The following is a 22,479-nucleotide window of genomic DNA, read 5'->3' as shown; positions in this document are numbered from 1 at the left end:
TTTTGTACTTTATTACGTGCACACACAAGCACACGGATAGCGCTTTCACCCTGTAAAAGGAGGAACAAAACAATCATGTACCGTCCCCAGCAACTGGTCAAGGAAGGGAGAGGGAATTATTCCGGCCCATCACATGTAGGGCTTTAAATGAGAACAGACGTTGACCTGGACCCTTTTCACTATCGCACCACTACAGAAAACAAAACAAAAGCTGTGTTTACCAGAAAGGCTGCTGCATTGTGTACCCATTAATTTCTCAAGGGATCGCATTGTTACACCAATAATCAAGTGTGGAAAACAAAAGTGAGTGGATCATCATAGCCAGAGCCACATAGGGTGGTTGTTCAAGCAATGGGTATTTAGGCATGAGCAACCCTAACAGTTGCAAACTTACTGAACAATCCAGGGGCAAATGCCCCCACTTGATGGGATATTTAGTAGCTACTGGTAGCACAGCCATCTTTCACCTCTGCTTTAACAGATACATCTCCTGCATCACATGTCACTGTCCACATGCTAGGACAACAGGTACTTACAAAGACAGGAGAGCATCTAGCTTTGCAGTGAGGTCTCCCATCCAAGCTTCTTAGCACAAGGGCTCATATGCCAAAGTAGAGAACTGCCAGTGGCAGGGTTACACTGAGCACTGTGTTAGATGAGGAAGGAGTTCAGATACGCCAGCTGACGGGGCCCCCCCACTAACATATGGGACAGACAGAAGCCAGGGGGTATTCAGATTTTTATTTTATCCTTTGTGTATTTTGGTATTTAAGGGGCACACAAAGAGGAAGTGGTGCTAATTATGGCCCACATTATTTCCTGGATGGCACCCTCCTGGGAAGGGGGGGGGCAAGGGAGAGAAGCCACACACACACACACACACACACACACTCACACGTCCCCCTCCTCCCCTTTCAGCTTGAAAGGGCGATGGCATAATTACACCAAGCAGCAAAGCACTAGAGGCTGTGTCTTGGATAAGGGGTAATGAGAGATTTTATATTGAAACAAATCCATCTGCCCACCCCTCTTCACTCATGTCCATGGGGGGCCCCAGCCCCCAGTTTTATTAGCCAAGGAATACCTGGCCCCAGAGTTACAGCAGTGGCATAGGTGGAGACACAGCGGGAGTGGGGTGAAAGAATGTGCACTGCTTCTCTGTATTTATTGTCACTGCCTCCCCCTCCTCATGCCAGCAGCCTGCTCCCCCGCTCCGCACACAGTAGGAGGGGGTTCTAGCTGGGAATCCGCTGATAGAAGTAGATGTAACCGAGATCCTTGGGTGGCTTCTCAGAGGCGCAGACTTTCTGGTCATTGTAAATCACCCACCTGAAACAGAGACGGAGAGATGAGGGCCATCAGCTTGCAGCTGACCTGCAAGTCTGTCCCCACCTTTCCCTCCTATATGACACGGTGGCCTGTTCCTCTCTTTTCCCTCCCTCAGTGACAGTGGATCCACAGGGAGAATGGCACTAGACCACTGAAGTAAAAGGCGGAATGATACTGGTTTATCCTTAGAAGCTGCTGCCTTTAGGTTCTTTCTTGTCCCTTCGAGCCCTTCTTACCTGCCATCCTTTTTGATGTGGCAGACATAATGGCCACACATGGTGGAAGTGCCCATGTGGCTGATGAAGGCAAAAAGCTGATACTCTGAGGGAGAGAGGAAAAAAGAGGTGGTCAGAGAGAGAGACGAGGCAGAGAGGGTTACATACCCTTGGATACTCCTGCCCCTCGGAAGAGCTCTCTAGAGAGGAGCTATTGTCCCATGACTCCCTACAGAGGCCTTCAGAGGTCTGGGCCGCACTAATGGCTGAGAAGACATGTTTCATGGTGGAGTAGGTGGAACAAGGCAGCAGCCTAATCACAAGGCCAAGAGAATTTTAGACCCAAGCTCTGTGGAGATACTGGTGAACCAAGCAGGAGGAGACATGATAGCTCCTTCAAGGCAGCCTTACCTGCTGCCTACCTCCCAGAGCTTGAGGGGGAAGTAGATGAGTGAGGAGGCCCTGGCTCACACATCTGCTGCATGGGGCTTTCCACATTACAGCAAGTAGTGTAGCAGCTTGGGCATAAATTCCCACAAAGATTTGGCTGGCTAGAGCCCAGGTGTTTTGATAGGAGACCAGAAAAGAACAATCTCAGAGGCAACACAGAGATGGGGTTCCAAAGGATGGGAGCAGAGCCCTCCTTACCTCCCTGGCAGGACACCCCTATTCCTCCCCTGCATCTGACTAGACACCACTTCCCATTCATCCCTCTGATGATTCCCAGTGGGCACAGACCCTTTCCCCTTCCTCTCTGTTACATTGCCCCAGCAGCCAGATCAACTCTTGGGAGGTGCTAGAATCTCAGGGATCAGTGAGAGACCTAAGAGTTTAGGGAGGCTAAAGCTCTGGGGAAGGCTGGGGCCCCATGGTTAGAAACCACCACCACCATCCCCAGGAACTGAACTGCCCCTACAGAACCCAGAGGAGGGCAGAACTTGTGCCCTCCAGTGTCTGGGACTCACTTCCAGGTCCATCGCGCACTTTGGGACCCACAGGGACAGATTCAGAGATGGACTCAGCTGCTGAGCGCCCCTCTGAGATGTCCATGGCAGCCTCTGCATCCAGGTCATCAATGTGACTGAAGATCCAGTCCACAGCCCGCTCCAGACTGTTACTCTGCAGGAAGAGGGGGAAACGGTCAGGTCAGGAACCCCTCAAATCTAAGCACCTCCCTTCCCTGAGGATGCCGTTACCAGCCACAGCCCTATAAGGCTGCAATCCTGCAGTAATCTCATCCTTGCTCCTCACCGTGGCTCTTAGGGCTTTCATAGCCTGATCTCGGGAGAAGCCCATGGAGACAATGGTGGCCACGCTATCTTCTGAAGGGGGGTCTGGACAGATGATGGTGGAACTTGGTCCACTAGATCCAGAAAGAACCAGAGGGTTGGCAAAATCTGTAGCAGAAAACAGAACATAGTTCAGAGGGGCTAGCTCTGGCCTCTCCAGCAGGCAGCACTGTAGCGTATAGCACATCGATCCAGGTGGGAGGGCTTTGTCATGGTCATGTGTTCTCATACCTGGATCATCCATGTGCGACATGATCCAGTTCATGGCAGCCTCAGCCCCGCTGTTCCCTGTGTAGTACACAGCTTTGCGGCAGGCATCCATGGGAAAGCCCATCTCCACCAGCTGGATAATCACTGACTCATCCAACATGGGGGCTGTGGAGGGACAGAGAGATTAGAGGAGCCTTGGCAGTCCTGCTCCCACCCACCCCTTTAGTGTGAGTTCTGTCCCCTCCCTCCCACACAACCTTGTGCAAACCTCAAGCCTCCCTCCCTGGCTGAATCTCATGTAAGCCTTGCCCGTCCCTTGGCTAAGTCCTTACCCCCCACAGCACGCAGGCCTCAAGCAGAGGGCGTAGAGATGAAAGTCATGAGCCAGGCACTCCCTAGCAATGGCTCAGGAGCTTTGTCTCCTCTTCACCTCTCACCATGCCACCAATCTTTGTGCAACCAAACCTCTCTCCCAGCTAGACCTTCTGGATGCATTGTGCATGCTCCTCTTCCCACTCCTTCCTAATATGGGCCCAGACAAACTTACAGCTGAAAGGGCTACTGGGGCCAGCAACATCCTTGTACAACGAGCATGCAAGGGGACACAGTCACTGGTAGAGGAACAGGAAGAGAGAGACTAAAGGAGAAGGAAATCATTAGCTAGGGAGACAAGTGATGAGGAGAGTGAGGGAGTAAGTCAGGCACTAAGAGGAGGAGAGAAGAAGAGTCACTAACATGTTGGAGAGGAGAAGTGAGGGGAGCAGAAGGAGTCGTCGTCCTCGTTGCCATAGAACCCCAGGCTACCTTTGGGCTCGTCTGGCGTCACCAGTGGAGGTGCGATGTCTGGCATCTCCTCCTCACCAGCTTGCAGCCCTGTCCCCCGCAGCGCAGAGATGTCCAGCTCCTCTGGCATTTCGATAGAGACATCTGTAAAAGAGTCTGGATCAGACCCTCAGGGACGTGTTCAGTGAGCTCAAAGAGCACGGATGAGCAGCCCTCAAAGATAAGCCGTTTGGGGTAGAGAATGCACATGGGACATTCTGCAGCAGCAGTACAGCAATGCAGTAAGGAGTGCTCTCGCCTGTCAGTAGTGACCCCAATGCCTAAGCATGGGGGTCGTGCTACACAGAGCAGCATTGGGGACTCATTGATCCCGATGCTTCGTGCTTCACCTCACTATCCTTACCGAGCTTTTTTGGTACCCAATCCAGGCCAAAAGTGAATTTCTTGATCTGGATCACCAGATAGTCTGGGAAGGAGGCAAACCGGGTTGTCCTGAAAGAGAGTGACAAGTCATGTCTGGACAGGTTACCCTGTGCTTTGTTAATGGGGGAGGAGGAGGGCTAGGGGAGACTGGCTGGCTCAGGGAGAAATCAAGGAAGGGGATTTGGAGTCTTGCACATTCCAGAGCTACTGTTGGAATACAGAGGGAACAGTCTGTATGGCTCTGGAGAGACCCCACTGTACTCAGCACTGAGCCTGCCAAACCCTGAACAATTCCCAGAGGAAGTGCTCTGACTGGAGGAGAGCTTAACCTAGCATTTCCCAAACTTTCTGGGGTGAAGGCCACCTCCAGGAAAATCAAACACTCCTCCCTCCCCCGCAAACCCTGTCATGTGGTACAGGCCACCACAGATTTTAGAATTCTAATTAAATACAGGTAAAACAAACATGTATGGATGCATTTTAAACTATAGTTGAAGGAATGAGGTATATTCAGCACTGGATGTGAGCAAAGGTTTGAACACAACTCATTACTCCAAACTGCAGTAGAATGTTAATAATGTCAACTTGAAAAGCAACATTTCTTTAGACCTGTTATTGCTAAGGGGTGTCTTTCAGTTTTTCTATAACAAAATATCTCCCCCCATGGGCTCTGCTAGGCTCCTTGGACTTGAGTCCTTCTTGACTGGGAAAGGAATGCCAATGGCAGCAGAACAAACAGCCATTCAGCAGACATTGTAGCTCTTCATTACTGCCTTGAGTTACTATGATCTGTGTTTTGGACAGTGAAATAGTTAATAAATCTGACATTCAAAGTAATCACCACTGGCATTTGAGTTAGCTCTGCTGAAGTGACTGGGGCAGCTCATTTTATGTTTTGAAAGTTTTGTCCAACTTTAATAACTGGAGACTTCTTTTAAAACGAAAGTTAAGGCTGGGGAGAACAACAGAGTGCTGTCTATATCTCCCTCCTAGGCTAGGCATACTTTAAAGCATAACTCAAATTAAGAATGTCAGAACACTGATAATGGGGCATCAAAACCACTGCCAAATTTTCTGGCTTTCCGTTGCTTTGTTTTCTGTACCACTGCATGCAGTGTTGAGGACCCCACAGCCACCTTAACTCTGCCCACTGTAATCCCCATGGAAAAATGGTACAAGACTGAGCCTAGAGGCTCATGAACCACCCCACAGGGTTGACAAGTCATGGATTTCTAAGAGGGGAACGAGCAGCCCTAGGAAACATCCCTGCCCAGGGTACTGTAGGAAAGGGGTTCCCAAGAGGGCTTTTCACACTCTGATCTCTATCCTAGATAGCACCTCCAAACCACACTCACTTGAGAGCCACAGACTTGGCCTGCAAGGCTGTGCTCCAGAAGTCATCCACCTGCTCTGGAGCCCCATAGGCCTCTAGACAGGAGTTGAAAGGCACCTTGGCTCGGACCAGTTCAGGCAGTGGCTGCTTTTCCTCTTCTGCCTGGTGCTTCCTCTCCTCATATTCCAGCAGCTCATCTGGGGACAAGGCAGAGAAGTCAGGTCCAGATTCCGGGTGCTCACAAGGCACCTGCTGTTGGCTACCTCCAGAGGCAGGACACCAGGCTAGATGGGCCTATCAGGACATGCTCCCTAGAGTGGTGCATAGGGCACACAATCTCCACCAGCCATCAGGATGGTTTCATTATGCTGACGTCCCACAGGCTAAGTCACAACCCTTGCCTTGGGTGAGGCAGGGGAAAGGTTTGATCCCTAACTTGAGTGACTGATACCTGTCCACAGCATTTCTGAGGAAATCCACCCTGCCCAGCTCCATGGGGTGATGAAGGAGAAGGATTTGGCTCCAGAACACCTTGCTTCTTCAGGTCCTTGAGAGATCCCCTCAACCCCAGTAAAGGAGCACAGTTGATAGAGTTTCCTCACTGATCCCAGTGCCTGCTGCCCCCTCCTCAGTCCCCATCAGGCCACTGACCTTTGTTGAGTGCAGCATCCATGGGCACGGGCAGCTGCATAATATAGTCCACACGCTGGGTGTATTTCACCTTCTCTGTGGCCAGGCACTTGAGCTTCTCCTCCACCAGGAAACGGAAGACCTCATTGGGATTCTCTGAGCTGCGGCAGTTCCTCTGGGAAGGGCAACATGGTGAAGATGGGAGTAATATCAAGGTGGCCAGATCAACCAATCACAGGAGCAGCAGCCCCACATGGGACACAGACAAAGAACTATCTCCACTGTCCCTGGTCCAAGTGTACAAGCTGGAGCCCTTCAATCAGCACCATCAGTCTCCAGAAACCAATCCCATTCCCACCGCAAAGGAGAGGGTTCGATTTTTAGGGGGAAGCTCTGGGTACTCCAAGCTCCCCCAAAGTCTACAAACAGCAATTTCACAGGGGCTGGGGGTGAGCCCCGAACAAAAGGCCCTGCAGTTGTGCACCTTCATCCCCTTCTCCCGAAGCGGTCACTCACTGGTATCCTGAAAAGTTAGTTCTGGTGAACCTGGTGCTTCAAAATACCTGCATGCTGGCCCCCTCCCTGCATTTCCATCCAGCCTAGGTGCCAGCCCCCAACTTGCTGGAGCTCAGAACAGGAGCTGTCCCTTTCCCAGGATTTCAGAAAGTGTGGATCAGTCATTACCTCCACCATGTTGATGAAATGCAGGAAGAACTCCTGGGCATCTTGCTGCCTATTGGTGGAGAATTCTGGGTGCCCTTTGCCAATGAGAGATTTAAACATGCGTGGAGCAATGCCATCCTGCATGCCCTAGAAGAAAGGGGGGTGGGGGGGGGAAAAGAGGAAGAGGAAGGAGTGAGCATGGCCTCCCAACAGCTCTGCCCTGGGGTACATCTTTCCAAACCCTGCCTCTCTTTAGGGTCAACGCCCTGGACAGAGTCTCCATAGAGGATCCCCCACACCATCACAGACACACTTAGTGCATTCCCTCCGCATGAAGGTAGCGAGGCCCCAGTCCTCACCTTCTGGTTCTGGTCCAGTTGCTGTTCCCCATCTCCAGAGCCTGGCTTCGAATACTCCCCAGAGAGTAGCCCATGGCCCAACTTGGCTCTGGAATAGCAGACGATTTACCATCAAAGCTGTACCAAGCTGCTTCCAACCCAAACACCCTGGTCACTCCAGGAGCCAGTTCAATCACTCCAGCTTTGAAACTCACGTGGACTTGCCCCAGCTGACCTCGACTAACCCAGCTCCCTCTTCCTACCCAGCCAAGACTCCTCTATCTCATCCTGCTCTGCTGTCCCCAGCCCTGTCTGACATCTTCCATTTGAACACCTCACAGAACTTTAAAACTGAGCCTCACCCACTGGCCAGGGAGGAGCTAAGGACTGTGGAGGGACAGCCTCAGCCATTCACAGAAAGGTGGCCAGCACTGGGCTGCAACAGTTGTTTACCAGCCACATCTCGCAGCATCTTGGCACAGGAAGTGAAGCCCCGCAAGTGACTCTGTACAGGAGGCTGCGGGAGGCAGAATGCAATCCCTCCAAATCAGTGATGGTTGCGGCCCAAGTCATGGGATAGCAGGAAGCAGACTGCACCCCATTCCCTCCAGCAGGTTGATCAGATTTTCCAAAGTGAGAGACAGACACTTTACTGCCCAGGGTGGACAGGAGATAACTGGAGATATCCACTATCAACCCCTCATTGTGCTCTCTTGGGCCCAATTTCTCCCCCTACCAACTTCCTCTACTCCCATCTCCTCCACACTCCCATTCACACACAGCCCCAGTCACCAATTCACTCCCATTCCCTTGCACACAACCCTGCCAACCCAAGTCAGCCCACCCCCCTCTCATTTTAGCAATTGACCCAATCTCTGGATGTGTGTATGTGCATATTTGTTTGTTTTTCCCAAAGTTAGTTAAGTATTTCAGGAAAATTTGAGAGTGTGGTCACCAACATTTCTGTTATGAGAACCCCTGGACTACCCCCACCTAAACCAGTATACTCTTCTCTCAGGTCTGGTCTACACTGCAGGAAGGGGGAGGGGGGAATGTCGATCTAAGATACGCAACTTCACCTATGAGAATAGTGTAGCTGAAGTCGATGTATCTTAGATCACTTAGAATCACTTCGCGTCCTCGCGGCGTGGGATCGACGGCCGCTGCCCCCCGTCGACTCCGCTTCCACCTCTCCCTGTGGTGGAGTTCCAGAGTCAGAGTCGAGGGCAGAGTGATTGGGGATCGATTTATTGCGTCTACACTAGACCCGATAGATCGATCATGTAGACATGGCCTCAGACACCTCTCTCTGGCTGGAAGTCTGTGCTGCAGACCCAGGACACCCTCCACTGACAGCTAGCAGTACTACACCCACCAGGAGTTTCCCAGGGGCAGCATGGGTTACTACACCCTGCAGGACATTTGCCACTCTATACAATATTTGTGAGATTGAGGCTGGGGCTTAGACCCATTAGCCCATCAAGCCCAATCTCCTAGTCAAACCTCAACTCTTGGAAAGTTCCAGAGATCTTTGATGACTACAAGGGGTTGGCATCTCAGAAGAAGTGGGACCTACTTGCAACACAATGCAATTTAAAAATGGGATGGGACACAGGGCCCCCTACTGGAACACCCCAAATCCATACCACATCCCCCTTCTTCAGAGCACTACATACACTTGTGTGCTGAAGTCCTGCGTGGGGTCTGAGGGAGCACTTTGGAATATCTTCTCCAGCTTGTCCACATACCTGCAAAGCAAACCAGAGAGGCAAAGGGAGCTGCAGACAGAGCCGCATCCAGCAGGGTAACTGGCTTATACAAGGCTCCCAACCCCAGAAGGTAAGATCTCAGCACCCCACAAAGGATGGAGTGAATTAATTCCTCTCAGAGTTCAGGTAGAATTGGGGCAATTGGGATGGAGACCAGGACTAAATGGCCTAAGTAACCCACAGTACTGGAGCAGTGGTGAGGGGAGGGGGCCTTCCCTTAGCTCACTTACTTTCTCTGGAAGTCAGGGATGCTGAACAGCACCTGCACCACAGAATTGAGGTAGCAACTATTGCCCAGGTTTCGGATGCCAGTGTAACCAGGGCCATAAAGGGGTTTGAGCTGCACCCCAGACTCCTGGATCAGCTCCCACTCCCCAATGCGCTGATTCATGTCAATCTCCAGCTCAGTCATTGTCTTGTCTGTCTGTGGAGAGAAGAGATGGACCGGGGGGGAGCTCAGAGAAGAGCCACAGATACACTTTGGGCCAGAAAGACAGAGTTTCAGGAGATATTCCAAAGCTAAATTCATCCTGTCTGGTGAAAACTATGACTGGGGGGGAGGAGAGAAAGATATGGAAAGGGTGTGCAAGTGTCTAAGGGGTGCCAATTCCAAGGTGAGAAAGATGGGGGGGGGGCGCAGAAGAGGAAGAGGGCAAGTCTGAGGCAAGGAAAAGGAGCTCAGGAACCATCCCCCAGCACTGAGGTGTCAGAGTCTGAGGAGCCATCTCCCCAAGGGAGGCCCTGTTGCTTGGAGTACTGAATAGGAGCCACAAGGGAATGAATCTGCGGGGGGTGTAGGAGAAGAAAGGGAAACCAGTCAGCTCTCTGCTTGAGAGGAAGTGGGGGCTGTGTACACAATGACCACAGCACAGTAACTGAGTTACAGCCCCCACCCTGGTTGGTGACTGGAGACTCAGATCCAGCTGAGGACTCAGTGTGACAGAGGACAAATGCCTGCAATATCCTAGACAAACCTTATTGAATTAGGTTTAATACATTTGGGAGGTCCATCGTATTAAAAATGTGATTGATAGTGTGTTATTGTAGGATTGTCCATAGCTTGGGGAAACATTACGAACTTCAAAGAACTGTTTTGGACAATATGTGAGAAGTGGGTTTCCTTGGAGGTACTTGGGAGGTTTTTTTGAAGCCACACCCTAGGGAGAAAAACTCATTGTTGGCGGATTACCTGCTCCTGGAAACTCCAGATCAGAGACCTCTGAGCTGTATAAAGGTTGGACTAAATTTTTCATGAGTGTGTTCATGAGTTTCATGAGTGTGTTTCATGAATTAGTTCTGAGCTGAGGTTGTTATGAACTTGTGACCACAGATGGGATCCCTCTGCTGGGTCTGAAGGGCTAATCACTGCCAGAACCCACATCAGAGTTGGGGTGATCTCTGGTAAGCTTATTAGCCTGCGTACTGCTTCTTTTAGTGTTTTCTGCATAATGCTTTAGCCCTAAGAATAAATAAGCTCGCATAGAAAGAGCTGTGTGGTAGCTTAACTGGGGCAGTCACATTTATCAGTCTCTGAAGAGAAACCAAGCAGTCTGCTCAGGTAGTCTGTTTTATGCTGGGAACAACACAGTGAAGGAAGGGAACTGTTCAGCCTGGAGATACCCCAGTCAGCGGGGAGAGACACACGCATCTCCACCAAAGAGAGGTGACAGCTGGGGAGGCAGAACCCTGGCAGTGGTGCCCTTGCTGAACTCCTGAGGGAAAACAGGTGTAACTGTGATACTCAGACCCCCTTGTTTTGATTGGGGGTTTCCCTCTCACCTTCTGCATCTTGAGCATGTCAATCCCAAAGTGAGCCAGATGTTCAGCCAGGCTAGGATCCAACACCATATCATCCTCATCATAGGAGTAAACATCTGTGGGGATACAGACAGGAAAGGAAAAGAAATTAGCTTATACGCCAACCACTCCCAGATCCCACCAACACCCACCCTTTCTTCCTCAAACAACCTGCTGCTAGGGGAAGGGAGCAACATAAAGTGCTCAGAGCTTTAAGGTCTAACAGACTAACTGTCTGAGCCAGTGGTTTTCAAACTGCAGGTCATGACCCAGTACTCGGTTGCAGAGTGTAAGGAACTGGGTTGTGGTGGCTCTGGTCAGCATCGCCGATTGGGCCATTAACGACCCAGTCGGCGGTGCTGCCTGGCTAAGGCAGGCTAGTTCCTACCTGTTCTGACGCTGTGCTGTGCCCCGGAAAGGGCCAGCAGCAGGTCCAGCTCCTAGGCAGGAGGCCACAGGGCTCTGAACGCTGCCCCCGCCCCGAGCGCTGGCCAAGGGAGCTGGGGGTGAGGGCTGGTGCCTGTGAGTGAGAGCCACGGAGAGCTGCTTGCACACCTCTGCCTAGGAGCCAGACCTGCTGCTGGCCATTTCTGGGGCGCAGTGTGGTCCGTGGTGCCAGGACAGGCAGGAATCCTGCCTTAGCACCCCTGCTGCACTGCTGACCAGGAGCCGCCAGAGGTAAATCCGTGCCCCAACCCCGAGCCCCTCACAAACCCAAAGCCCCTTCCTACACCCCAAACCCCTCATCCCCGACTCCACCCCAGAGCCTGCACCCCCAGCCCAGAGCCCTGACCCCCCTCCCAGATCCCAACACCCTGCCCCAGCCCTGAGACCCCCCAACCCCAGAGCCCTCTCTTGCACCCCAAACCGCTCAACTCCAGCCCCACCCCAGAGCCTGCACCCCCAGCCCAGAGCCCTGACCCCCTCCTGTACCCCAACCCCCTGTCCCAGCCCAGATCCCCCTCCCACACCCTAAACCCCTCATTCCTGGCCCCAATCTGCATCCCAACCCTCTGCCCTAGCCCATAACCCCTCCCACACCCCAAAACACTCATCCCCAGCTCCGTTGGGTCATGGCCATTAACAATTTTCTTTAACTGGGTAGCCAGAAAAAAAGTTTGAAAACCACTGGTCTGAGCAGCACTGTCCTAAGGTGGGAAGAATGGGGGACCCAAGTTGCCAAAAGGTGTGGGGTAAGGAAGAGGAGCAAACAACTTTGCCTTGGATTCTAGTACAAAGGCCCTGTGTGCCTCGCTAGCAGAGGGGTGTTGCGCTATCCACCCCCCTTCCCTGTCCCAGACTACTAAAACAATGAGCACCCCACATCCCACCCCACAATCCCAGGCTGGAGGGAAGAGGGAATACAGATAGCCCTTTCAAAAGGCCTTAGAATTCCAAGGAAGGGGGCAGGGGAAGCACAGGGTTTCAGCAATTATCTCATTGCTCTCTCCCCAAGAAGTGTATCAGGCCAGGAAAACCCAGTTGTTGGTGGTGGCAGCTAGTTGGTGCATGTGCTAATGCTATGGCCTAGGACAATTACTGTGACACCCCAAAACCCCCCTCACTTGTTCTGTCAGGGGACCATATTCAACCCATTCAGATGCCTGGCATCTACAACTCCACTAAGTCCTCCCATCTCACCAGCCCCATCGGGGGTGATGGTTCCCAGTTTCACAGCCAACGGGTAGCCAGTCTCCCGATAATGCTCAACTGCGTGGTTGTTGCCGCCACTGCCGTCAAAGTAGCGCCGGCCACACAGGATGGATCCATCAGTCATGTTGAGCCACAGGTTCTCACGCATGTCGCACTTGTTGCATTTCCAGCCACTGCCAGCAGTGGGAGAGAAAAGGAGCAGTCTATTTCCTATTACTCACCCACCATGATATAAGCAAAGGTTTTTGGGATTCCACACCCCTCCTACTCCAAGAAGCAGAGGACCCAGGGAGACCTATACAGCGGGAGTCAGTTCTAGTCAACACCCCACCTAGAGTTTCCAGGAATTTACCAGCTTGTATCACGGGCCACACCTCGATCAGGGAGAGGCGTGGCTACATGGAGCAGAACCAGCAACAGTCCCATCACAGCCCCAGAGAGGGAAGTTGTGTTGTGAAGTGTCCAGGGCAAGAGGGAACCTGGCCAGGCTTGATGCCAGACTCACCACGGAGGGATGCGGACACTGTTCTGTAGCTGGTGCAGGGAGAAAGCATGTTTGGAAACACGCCGAACTTCTCCGTCCCATGCCTGCACCTCCTGCTTCCGCGAGGCTGAATCTGCTGTCAGGATAGCCTCAACCGCACTGGCAATCTGGAATTGGGGAGCGGGAGAAATAGGGGGATAAGAGCTTCACATCACCTACCCTTGCTATTCCAGACTTGGGCTCCCCACAAGGCTCTGCTAATGCCACTCCATTCTGCCCAGACACCACCATGCTATTCCAGTCCTGAGACCACAACATTACTGGATCCAATTTACAAAACAGCGTGCTTCCTGCAGACAGAAAATAAAGACCTACCCTGTCTTGGACCATGTCTGGCAGCCCCTCCAGCCCATCCCGTGGGATCTCCAGGTGCTCTGGGAAAATAACTATTTTTATGTCTTCATCATATTCAAACTTCTCCTCTGGGATGTCAAACCCACCTTCTATGCCTACAAGAGAAGGAACACTGCAGTAAGAGAAAAGGCAAAGAATCTATAACCTAGCCAGCTTTCTTGCCTTATGGATGCCAACCCCAGGGAGGGGCTTTCCAGCCTTGGATATTGTGTGAAGTAGCGAACCGTACAGCTGTGACTAGCTCTAAGTCTATAGTGACATTAGCGAGGACAAAACCACCGGGAGGCATTGATGCTCCTGATTCACAGATGTAATGACAACTAACAGTAATTGGGGGACACAGGAAGAAGTTCTCACAAACCCAAGGGCCAATGCATTACCACTTCAAACCACTTGGCTAAGGCAGGGAGTGTTCACTGCTCCTTGCACCTTCCACAAAGGGAGGCCTCCTGCTGTTCCAGTGTTTGAGGGCAGGGCATGGAAGTGCTTAGTTCAGGTCTCCCCCAGAAATGTTAGAGTTACAAGAACAAACCTCACAGACTTAAAGAAACTGGGAAATGCACAGTTCAAGTAGTATCCCACACCCTCCCCTTTACTCCATCCCCTTTGAGATGTCAGCAGGCAGGCACAGGCACTCTGCATAACGGGGACTCCAGTGTTACTTTCGAGCAGTCACTGACCACATACCAAAGAATAATGTTTGTGTGATTGAAAGCACCCCTGTATTCACACCTTACATACTCCTGTAATAATCTTTGTACAAAATATGCCTTGTGAGATATCATTTAAAAACTAGCAACACACTGATCATCAATATTCTTATGTAATGTATGTACAAAATGCATATTAAGAGTTATGTACATAAGCTGAAATTATGACTACAATGTGTTTACCAGACAAGTTGGGGGAATGGGGGAAAATTGGTTTCTCAAAGGAAAAGATGATGCTTTTAGCCAGGCGTCATCAAAGTTGACTGGCAATCACTTGTCAACTGGCCATTCTTTGGCAACGAAGGGGGCCAGGAACAGATTGATACGCATTATAGCAAACAACATGGAACCTCTTACACCACGAGACTCCATGTCTCTGTCCATACAGCTGGAATGAACTTCATCTAAGAGTAACTGCAGAAAAATATTTTTCAAAGGATGACTGGACTATAAAAGTGAGGGGCAAACACACACCGTGTGTGCGTGCACATTCTCTCTCTCTCTCCACCCCCACCCCAAGATGACAAAGGAACCAGCCCTTTGACTTTGACGGAGAGCCTGACTTGAGGATTTGGTTAGCTGTGTTGCTGGGAACCTGTGGTACAGATTTTACCTTGAACGAAGTCTAGCTTGTTAAGTTTTAGCTAGGAAGTGTTTTATCTATGTCTCTTGTAACCATTTCTGACTTTCTGAGCATTTCCTGGTTTTCTAACATTGGAGTTTGGGGATCTAAAATCCTACATTTCTGAAGGGTACAGGGAGCAGACAGCACTTGGTTTAGGAACAACCTTAACCTGACATTTTTTGTAAGTGAATTTCCTGTGTTTTTTTTAAAAGGCAAATGAGCTAGATTGGTTTGGGTTCCGATGTCTCTCTCTGTCTCAACACAATGGTTCACTCTATTGTGGCAGGGGCGTCTAGTCTTTGTAGTCAATACCAGTTGTTACTTTGCTTGCCAGCAGGTTCAACTTAGCGTCATCCTTGAACAGGACAGATTGATACAAAAAAAATCAAAGTGATTTAAATCAGCAAGCAGGAAACCTTGGTTGAAAATCATCCATTTTAATCTTGTTTTTACATTTGTACTTTTTAGTTAATTTACTAAAGAAAGATTGATTCTCATTGATTCGTAACCATTAAAAATATGTTCATTTGTAACTAAATATAACCTTTACACTAAAATTTAATACTTTTGGGCTAACCAGAAAAATACACTATATCTATACATGTTTATTTAAGCAGTTATATACCTTAACAATTATTCAGCGTCTTAATTTTTACATTATGCACTATTCACCATTTTTAGCCTTTTTTGCTTGTGATTTCTGTCAAGCTGCATTTGGATGGAAGATGGAATTCAATTTAGCGAGTACAAAACCAGCATTTTAAAACTATTTTGTGCTAGTTAAATACAATCACCTTAAACAGATATAAGAAAAAATAGGAAGTTTATCACAACACGGTTTGCCTTTAAAACTGATTTATTAAAGAAAGGAAGTAAATTAATTGAATGGACTGTTTCTGGTCAAGATTTTAAAACTAATAGTTCTCATAGACTTTAAGGCCAGAAGGGACCATCATGATCATCTAGTCGAACCTCCTGCACATCACAGGCCAGAGAACCTCACCCATCCACTCCTGCAATAGGCCCATAACTTCCGGCAGAGATACTGAAGTCCTCAAATCTTGATTTAAAGACTTCAAGTTACAGAGAATCCACCATTTGCTCTAGTTCAAACCAGCAAGTGACCCACTGTGCCCCATGCTGCAGATGTAGGTGAAAAATCCCCAGGACATCTGCCAATCAGACCTGGGGAAAAATTCCTTCCCAGCCCCAAATGTCCTCTCACACCACATTTTTATTCATAGATTGGAAGAGAGAAAAAAATTTTCTTGCTTTTTCAACTCACAATCAGTTTTTAAACTTTAAATGAACTAGTTATTGAACTGGACTAGTTGAATTGAAAAAGAAAAAATTCTCTCTGCACCTGCAAAAGAGGCTACTGTGTCAAAAGCTGGTTTAGCACTTCAGCAAACTCTGGTCTAGGTGCTTAGCCAGTGACTTTCTCCAGTTCAGTGGTACGACTTTCTTTAAAACTTCGGCAGCAAATATATAGTGCTTGAATATTGTTGTAATTTGAATTAATTTAAAAGATTATAGTACGTTTAAGTCTTAGCATAGGTTGCCAATTTCAAATTTAATTTGTAATAGGCATATTTTTAAAAATAAAATATTTAAATAAAAATCTGATTTTGTTTGTTTTATTTAAATCATCCATTTTTACCCACCCTGTGGGGCAGGCCCTTTTACCCAGTGTTCTAGAAACAATCACTATCTAAAAGAGCCTCCACTCCACAGCGCTTCCAAGAGCCACCACCACCTGATCAAATGGAAGAGCCTAATCGCTACTGACAATCAAAAATATACATTTCACCAAGCACAACGCTTTCTCACCCTCCACCTCCTCCAAATACCCCTTGAGTGCAATGATATTGTGATGCTGTTACACCAGCACAGTGACAGAGAGCTACAAACTTTGGTGGGTTCAGAAATACCAGGAACATAGTGAACTGAAAAACACAAGTCAGCACACTATCCCCAGACTCTCCACATACATAAAAATGCCTCTCCTGATGTATCCTCAGGGCTCCCAGTCTCTACAGAGAGCGCCATGCTTTCCCAAACAACAAGGAGTGACTGAGAATAGGGAATCCCAAGAGCATTAAAAGGTTCCTGAACCCTAAAACAAAATAGGCTATTAGGGTTTCAGGATGGCCCTTCAGAGCTTCCTGAAGCTCTGATGGGGTGGTGGACCCTCTGTGAGCCTCAGGATCGACAGGTGGGAGAGGCCCTCCAACAGCTTATCACAGGGATCCCAGTGATCTATTGAGGTGCTTATAAGCCCCCCACTTCAATACTGAACACCTCATAAACACTGATGGAATTATCCTACCCCCACTCTGTGAGGTAGAGAAGTTTTGTTGTCCCCCTGTTACAGATGGGGAAAGAGGCACAGAGACTAAGGTCTTGTTTACACTATGGGGGGAGATCAATCCAAGTTACGCAACTTCAGCTACATGAATAATGTAGCTGAAGTCCACGTACTTAGATCTGCTCACTGCAGGGTCCATACTAAACCATGTTGATGGGAGACGGCTCACCTGTCGACTCCCCTTGCATTTCTCGCTCAGGTGGAGTACAGAAGTCGACAGGAGAGCGATCTGTGTCGATTTACAAGGTCCAGACTTGCTAAATTGACCGCTGATGCATCAATCGCTACGTGTCGATCCCCTAGTAAGTGTAGACAAGCCCTAAGGTGGAGATTTTGGAGGGATTTAAGACCAGAAATCAATGGGGCTTTGCTCTTAAATTCCTTTTGGCAGTTTTGAAAATCTTCCCCAAAGTAATTAATCCAACATCACACAGGAAGCCTGCAGCAGAAAGAAGGCGAGAACCACTGCCTTAACCAAAAGACCAGTCGTTTCCTTCTTACAGTCCCCTGCCTCATTCATTACACTGAAGTGTCATCAAGTGCAGCTATTTGCTGGGCCAATAGAGATGCATGTCTCACAGAGCTTTGTAGATTGGGTACACAGGAATAACCCAATTGTACAAAGCACATGGATTTGGCCTAATCTTTCCGAGAGGCAGTTGACAAGTTGACAAGAAGGTGTGAGTAAAGTGGGTGAGTAACTCATACCTTCTTGTCAACTGTCTGTAATGGGCCACTCTCATTACCACTTCAAAAGTTATTTTTCCTCCCTTGGTATCCTGCTGTTAATTGATTTATCTCGTTAGACTGACCTTACACTTGGTAAGGCAACCCCCATCCTTTCATGTATTTATACCTGCTCCTGTATTTTCCACTCCATGCATCTGATGAAGTGGATTCTAGACCACGAAAGCTTATGCCCAAATAAATTTGTTAGTCTAAGGTGCCACAAGGACTCCTCGTTGTTTTTGCTGATACAGACTAACACAGCTACCACTCTGAAATATGTGTTATATGTTTCCCTCTAGTGGCTGGTCTACATAAGAGGCAATAACTTACTACTTTTAGCTGCAGTGTTGGAGGTCTGTGCTGTAATGCAGGAGGTTCTGGGTTCAAAACTGATCTAAATGAGCAAGAAGCATTTTGAGTGTCCTGGCCTGAATTCCTGACCAAAACTCTTTCTAGGTTGTGCACACGGAGCACCAGCACTGCAGCATTCCACTCTATCATTCCAAAAAGGATCATTTGTATATTTCAGTGTTTAGGCTTTTTTCAGTACCATGCCCTAGATCTCAAAGAACATTCTAGACCAGAGGTTCTCCATCTTTTATTTTCTGAGGACTCCCCCCCCAACATGCTACAAAAACTCCACAGCCCACCTGCAGCACAATAACTGTTTTTTTGCATATAAAAGCCAGGTCCGGCATTAGGGGGTAGCAAGCATTGCAATTGCTTGGGGTCCCATGTCACAGGGGCCCCTGTGAAGCTACATAGCTCACGTTTCGACTTCAGCCCTGGGTGGTAGGACTCAGGATCCCGGGCTTCAGCCCCACACGGTGGGGGTTTGGCTTTCTGCCCTGGCCCCAGCAAGTATAACACTGGCCTTGCTTGATAGCCCCCCTTACACCTGCTCATGGCTCCCAAAGAGGCCCCGTACCCCTGGTTGAGAACCACTGTTCTAGACAGAAAAGTTTAATGAGGAGCCTGCCCATAATTTTTCCCCTATCTTCACTAAAAAGGGTTAGGTTTTTCAACTATGTAAAACATTATGGGGGACTCTCAGAAACCTTTCGATCAAGCAATGTCAAAGTTTCCCCAAACTCTATCCCAGCCCCTATCCTTGCATAGCAGTGTTCAAGCTGATCTATGTATGCAGATTTTAGAGAAGATGCAAATTCCATCTGTTAACAGAACCCCATTATTACAGACTTGAACATAAAGCAACTCTCATTACTGCAGAAGGTTATTAAACAGCTATCCTTCTTGGCCGTTCCCAAATATGTGGACATTGGACTAGATGGGACTACCAGGTCTAATCCAGCACAGGGGCATGAAAGGCAAGAGTGAATGGCCACTGGGCCACACAGCTGTAGAGGTCTGATCTGACACAGAAGGGAAACTGGGCTAGCTGGAGTTGTTTTCTTACCAATAGCTAAGCGGGTGGGTTTCTTCCTGGGGGGATCTCCAGCACTGGAGCTACTGTCTTCCTCCTTCTGTTTTAGAGGCAAGGAGAGAGAGGAGACAGTCAATAAGTAGGCCAAACAGTCAGAGAGTAGCCCAAAGCCTGTGGAACTGAGGCAGATACTGCAGGTAGAGAGAGATGGGGCAGGCAGCCAGTACAATAACTAACTGAGTCAAAAAGAAAAGGAGTACTTGTGGCATCTTAGAGACTAACAAATTTATCTGAGCATAAGCTTTTGTGAGCTACAGCTCACTTCACCGGATGCATTCAGTGGAAAATACTGAATGCATCTGATGAAGTGAGCTATAGCTCACAAAAGCTTATGCTCAAACAAATTTGTTAGTCTCTAAGGTGCCACAAGTACTCCTTTTCTTTTTGTGAATACAGACTAACATGGCTGCTACTCTGAAACCTGTCATTAATTGAGTCAGAGCTCCAGAGTTGGGGTCCCATCCGGGGGTCGGGGGAGAAACACAAGGTTGTGTTTCAGATGAGGGAAAACCTCAGGTCTGAGTGAACATGGAGCTGGATCCCTCTTCTCAGACTCAGAGCACATTTGGCAGTGCAGTGTGTCCCCCAGCTCCAAGCACCCCATTCTTACCAGCTTGCGTGTTCTCCTGAGGTGCAGATAGACCCGATGGCCTGTTTTCCCATAGTACTTCTCTACATATTGCTTCCCAAAGCCCAGGAACGTGTTCATACAAATATACAGCCCCCCATCTGACTCCTAGGGGAGAAAGACAGACTGAGAGGGAGACATGTCTCAGAGGGGCCAAAGGAAGATATTCAACAGAACAAAATAGACTTTTTACTTTTAGTATACTGGTTCTAATCCAGCTCCATTCAATGACTGCAAATTATGCCCATGTGTCAGACGTTCAGTGGCTGGTCTGAAAGGAGTTGTCAAGTCTCACTCTAGTTGCAAACAAGATACGCATCTCCCACCACGACGAATGATTTGAAAATCCACTTGCCCGTTTATCCATAGTGGATAGGAAGCTGAATCGGGCCAGACCCATAAACTTCTGAGGAGATGTAGCCTCATTTAAAGAAGCCTTTAGAACTTACAGTTGCAAAGTATGACCCAGGCAAAACTGATGCAGCTACATCAATCTGTCTCTGCAGATTGATGGATCTAGTGCTACTGGTGCTGCCTCGAGCTTTGTCAAATTGTTGCAGAGTGAAAGTTAACTAGAATCTTGTTTTAGGTTTTACTATTGTTTTGGAACATTGTGGGCAGCTGTGAAACAGACCAGGACAAGAATCAGGTCAGTCTCACAAGTTGGCAACCTCCCAGCACCTACAGCACTGATGCTATTTAGAAGTGGTGGGGGAGGACATGAGACACACCTAAACGTGGAGACCAGGAAAGAGACAGAATAGCAGAGAATACCCAATCTGTGTCTCAGCAATCAGAAAGCTGAAATGGAGATAGAAACAAAAAATGGGGTTCAGAATTCAAATGCAGGGCTTGTGGAGGAAAAGAAGAGGGAAAGAGTCTTTCATTTCCTATTGCTTTGGATAGTGGGACCCAAAATCTTTTCATGTCTTTTCATTAGTAGGTTTAATTCTTGTAGTGAGGTGAAGGGAAAAACAGACACTGGAGACAACATAAAAAGATCTAATTATGTGGGGAAAAAAAGAAAGTGGAATAAAGCCAGGAAGAGAGAGAAAACAGGTAAAAACAAAGTGAGAGACTGGCTGTAAGTTACATGTTTAGCATGTTAGAAATTTGGTTGACAATGTTACAATTTGATACAAGAAAACACATCACACATCTGTACTCATCCATACAAACTGCAATGGCAGTTGCAATGTACAGGGAGAAAAACTTGTTCTACTGCTACTCGGCCTGACCCCAGTCAGAGGATAGAGGCCTCCAATTCCCATGGGCTGCCAATTAAGCACTATAACCAACACTAACTTCCCAATGAAAAAATTGAACCATTTTAGAAATGCCTGAGTCCGTAACTCCATTGGGTGAACGTGGCTGGAGGGAAGGGGGAAGAGAGGGAGAAGGGACACTGCTCTTTTAATGACACAGCACTGGGGTACCCCCAGCTTTTGGGGCCAGGGAGAACTCTGTGTTCCAACCTACGAGGACATAGGGTCCCTAAGACAAGGTGAGCCCAGGGAGGTTCTGAGGGACTTTAATTTAGGAGCTATGGGGTGGTTCAACCCCTTCAGTTGCCTGGATGTTTAGAAGAAACAGAATGTATTGTCCACACCCCAGGAAAGGGCCTGGCTGTGCCCCCAGGAGGTGATGCAGACCTCCCCCGCAAACTGGGTTCGAAGGTGTGGGTGTATGAAACAGCAATAACTCCCCCCGCGACCAACTCCCACGAGGGAGAGCGTGCGCCTACAAACCCAGACTCCAGAGGGTGGGCAAGGGATCAAGAACGAGGTCACTCCCTGTGGATGTTTCCGGGTGCTGCCAGACTAGCAGGGCTACGCCCACCAGCGTGCACCGCGAGCAGCCCAGCCCGCCAGAGATGCCAACAGGACAGCGGGGCGAGGAGCTCTCCGTGCCGCCCATGGAGCGACTCTAGTCTCGGGGGCTGCAGCGCGGCCGGTCAGGGCCCTCGGACTCGCTCTGGGGAAGGGGGTCAGCAGACTACAGCTCCCAGCATGCTTCGCACAGCAGAGCCGTCTCGGGTCTGCGCTCCCCATCCCAGCGGGCGCCGAAGGAGCCGGGCCGCCCTGCAGTGAGTCAGCGAGACAAGCGCGCGGAGACGCTGTCAGGGCGGCGAAAAGGCCGGACCCCGCGGGCAGCACTGGGGCGGAGAGAACTACACCCCCCAGCACAGCTCGCCCAGGCATGGGGCCGGGACTCAAGGCTTGCCGGGAGCTGTAGTCCTCACAGCCGCACACTCAACTGAGCCGAACAGAGCCCACACCCACGGAAGACTTCATGTCCCAGCATGCCCCATGCGGGCCAGTCCCCAGGGCCCAGGCGCGCTGAGGATCAGGCCGGCGAGCAGGCGGACTTACGGTGAAGGGGGGGACAGCTTACCGGTGTATCGAAGGAAAAGGCGCATTCCTCCTTATGGACCCGGTCCCCAGCCTTGGGCACGCGGATGACCGGCAGCACCGACAGCAACGCCTCACTCAGCTCCGCCATGACAGCGGCTCCCTGCAGCACCGCCCACAGCCCCACCCTGACCAATCACAGACCTTCGTTGTCAGAAACGCGCTAGCCAATCCCGCTCCACGCAGGCGCACAAGCAGAGAGGTGGAGCTACCGTTAACGCTCCGCCCCTTGGC

The 22,479-nt window shown here is 49.5% G+C and overlaps 1 protein-coding gene across 2 annotated transcripts; it reads right to left on the bottom strand.

The window, feature by feature from the left end:
• Positions 1-722: 722 nt before the first annotated feature.
• USP5 (ubiquitin specific peptidase 5) lies at positions 723-22,416 on the bottom strand. Of its 2 annotated transcripts, none has more exons than XM_084645151.1 (20): positions 22,229-22,416; positions 19,817-19,942; positions 19,180-19,246; positions 13,292-13,425; positions 12,938-13,083; positions 12,421-12,605; positions 10,762-10,856; positions 9,213-9,406; positions 8,890-8,961; positions 7,235-7,322; positions 6,897-7,022; positions 6,234-6,387; positions 5,605-5,779; positions 4,230-4,318; positions 3,779-3,970; positions 3,065-3,208; positions 2,796-2,941; positions 2,510-2,663; positions 1,566-1,650; positions 723-1,329 (listed from the first exon to the last, which is right to left on the bottom strand). In XM_084645151.1, exons 1-20 carry the CDS (start codon positions 22,334-22,336, stop codon positions 1,236-1,238), a joined length of 2,574 nt encoding a protein of 857 aa, XP_084501277.1. In that variant the 5' UTR covers positions 22,337-22,416; the 3' UTR covers positions 723-1,235. The 2 variants fall into 2 exon arrangements, with proteins under 2 accessions (XP_084501277.1, XP_084501278.1); XM_084645152.1 differs by having other exon boundaries at positions 3,848-3,970; positions 22,229-22,409.
• Between the last annotated feature and the right edge of the window lie 63 nt (positions 22,417-22,479).

Source organism: Lepidochelys olivacea (assembly GCF_965140295.1).
Source record: "Lepidochelys olivacea isolate rLepOli2 genome assembly, chromosome: 1".
NCBI classification, from domain to species: domain Eukaryota; kingdom Metazoa; phylum Chordata; order Testudines; family Cheloniidae; genus Lepidochelys; species Lepidochelys olivacea.
This window is presented reverse-complemented; position numbering and strand designations above follow the sequence as displayed.

Coding starts and splice junctions, on each gene's coding strand:
- USP5 (XM_084645151.1), bottom strand. CDS start 22,336: ATGGCGGAGCTGAGTGAGGCGTTGCTGTCGGTGCTGCCGGTCATCCGC. Junction 19,247..19,816: donor TCAGGAGAACACGCAAGCTG/GTAAGAATGGGG, acceptor CCTCTAAAACAG/AAGGAGGAAGACAGTAGCTC. Junction 12,606..12,937: donor AGTGTCCGCATCCCTCCGTG/GTGAGTCTGGCA, acceptor CACTGCTGGCAG/TGGCTGGAAATGCAACAAGT.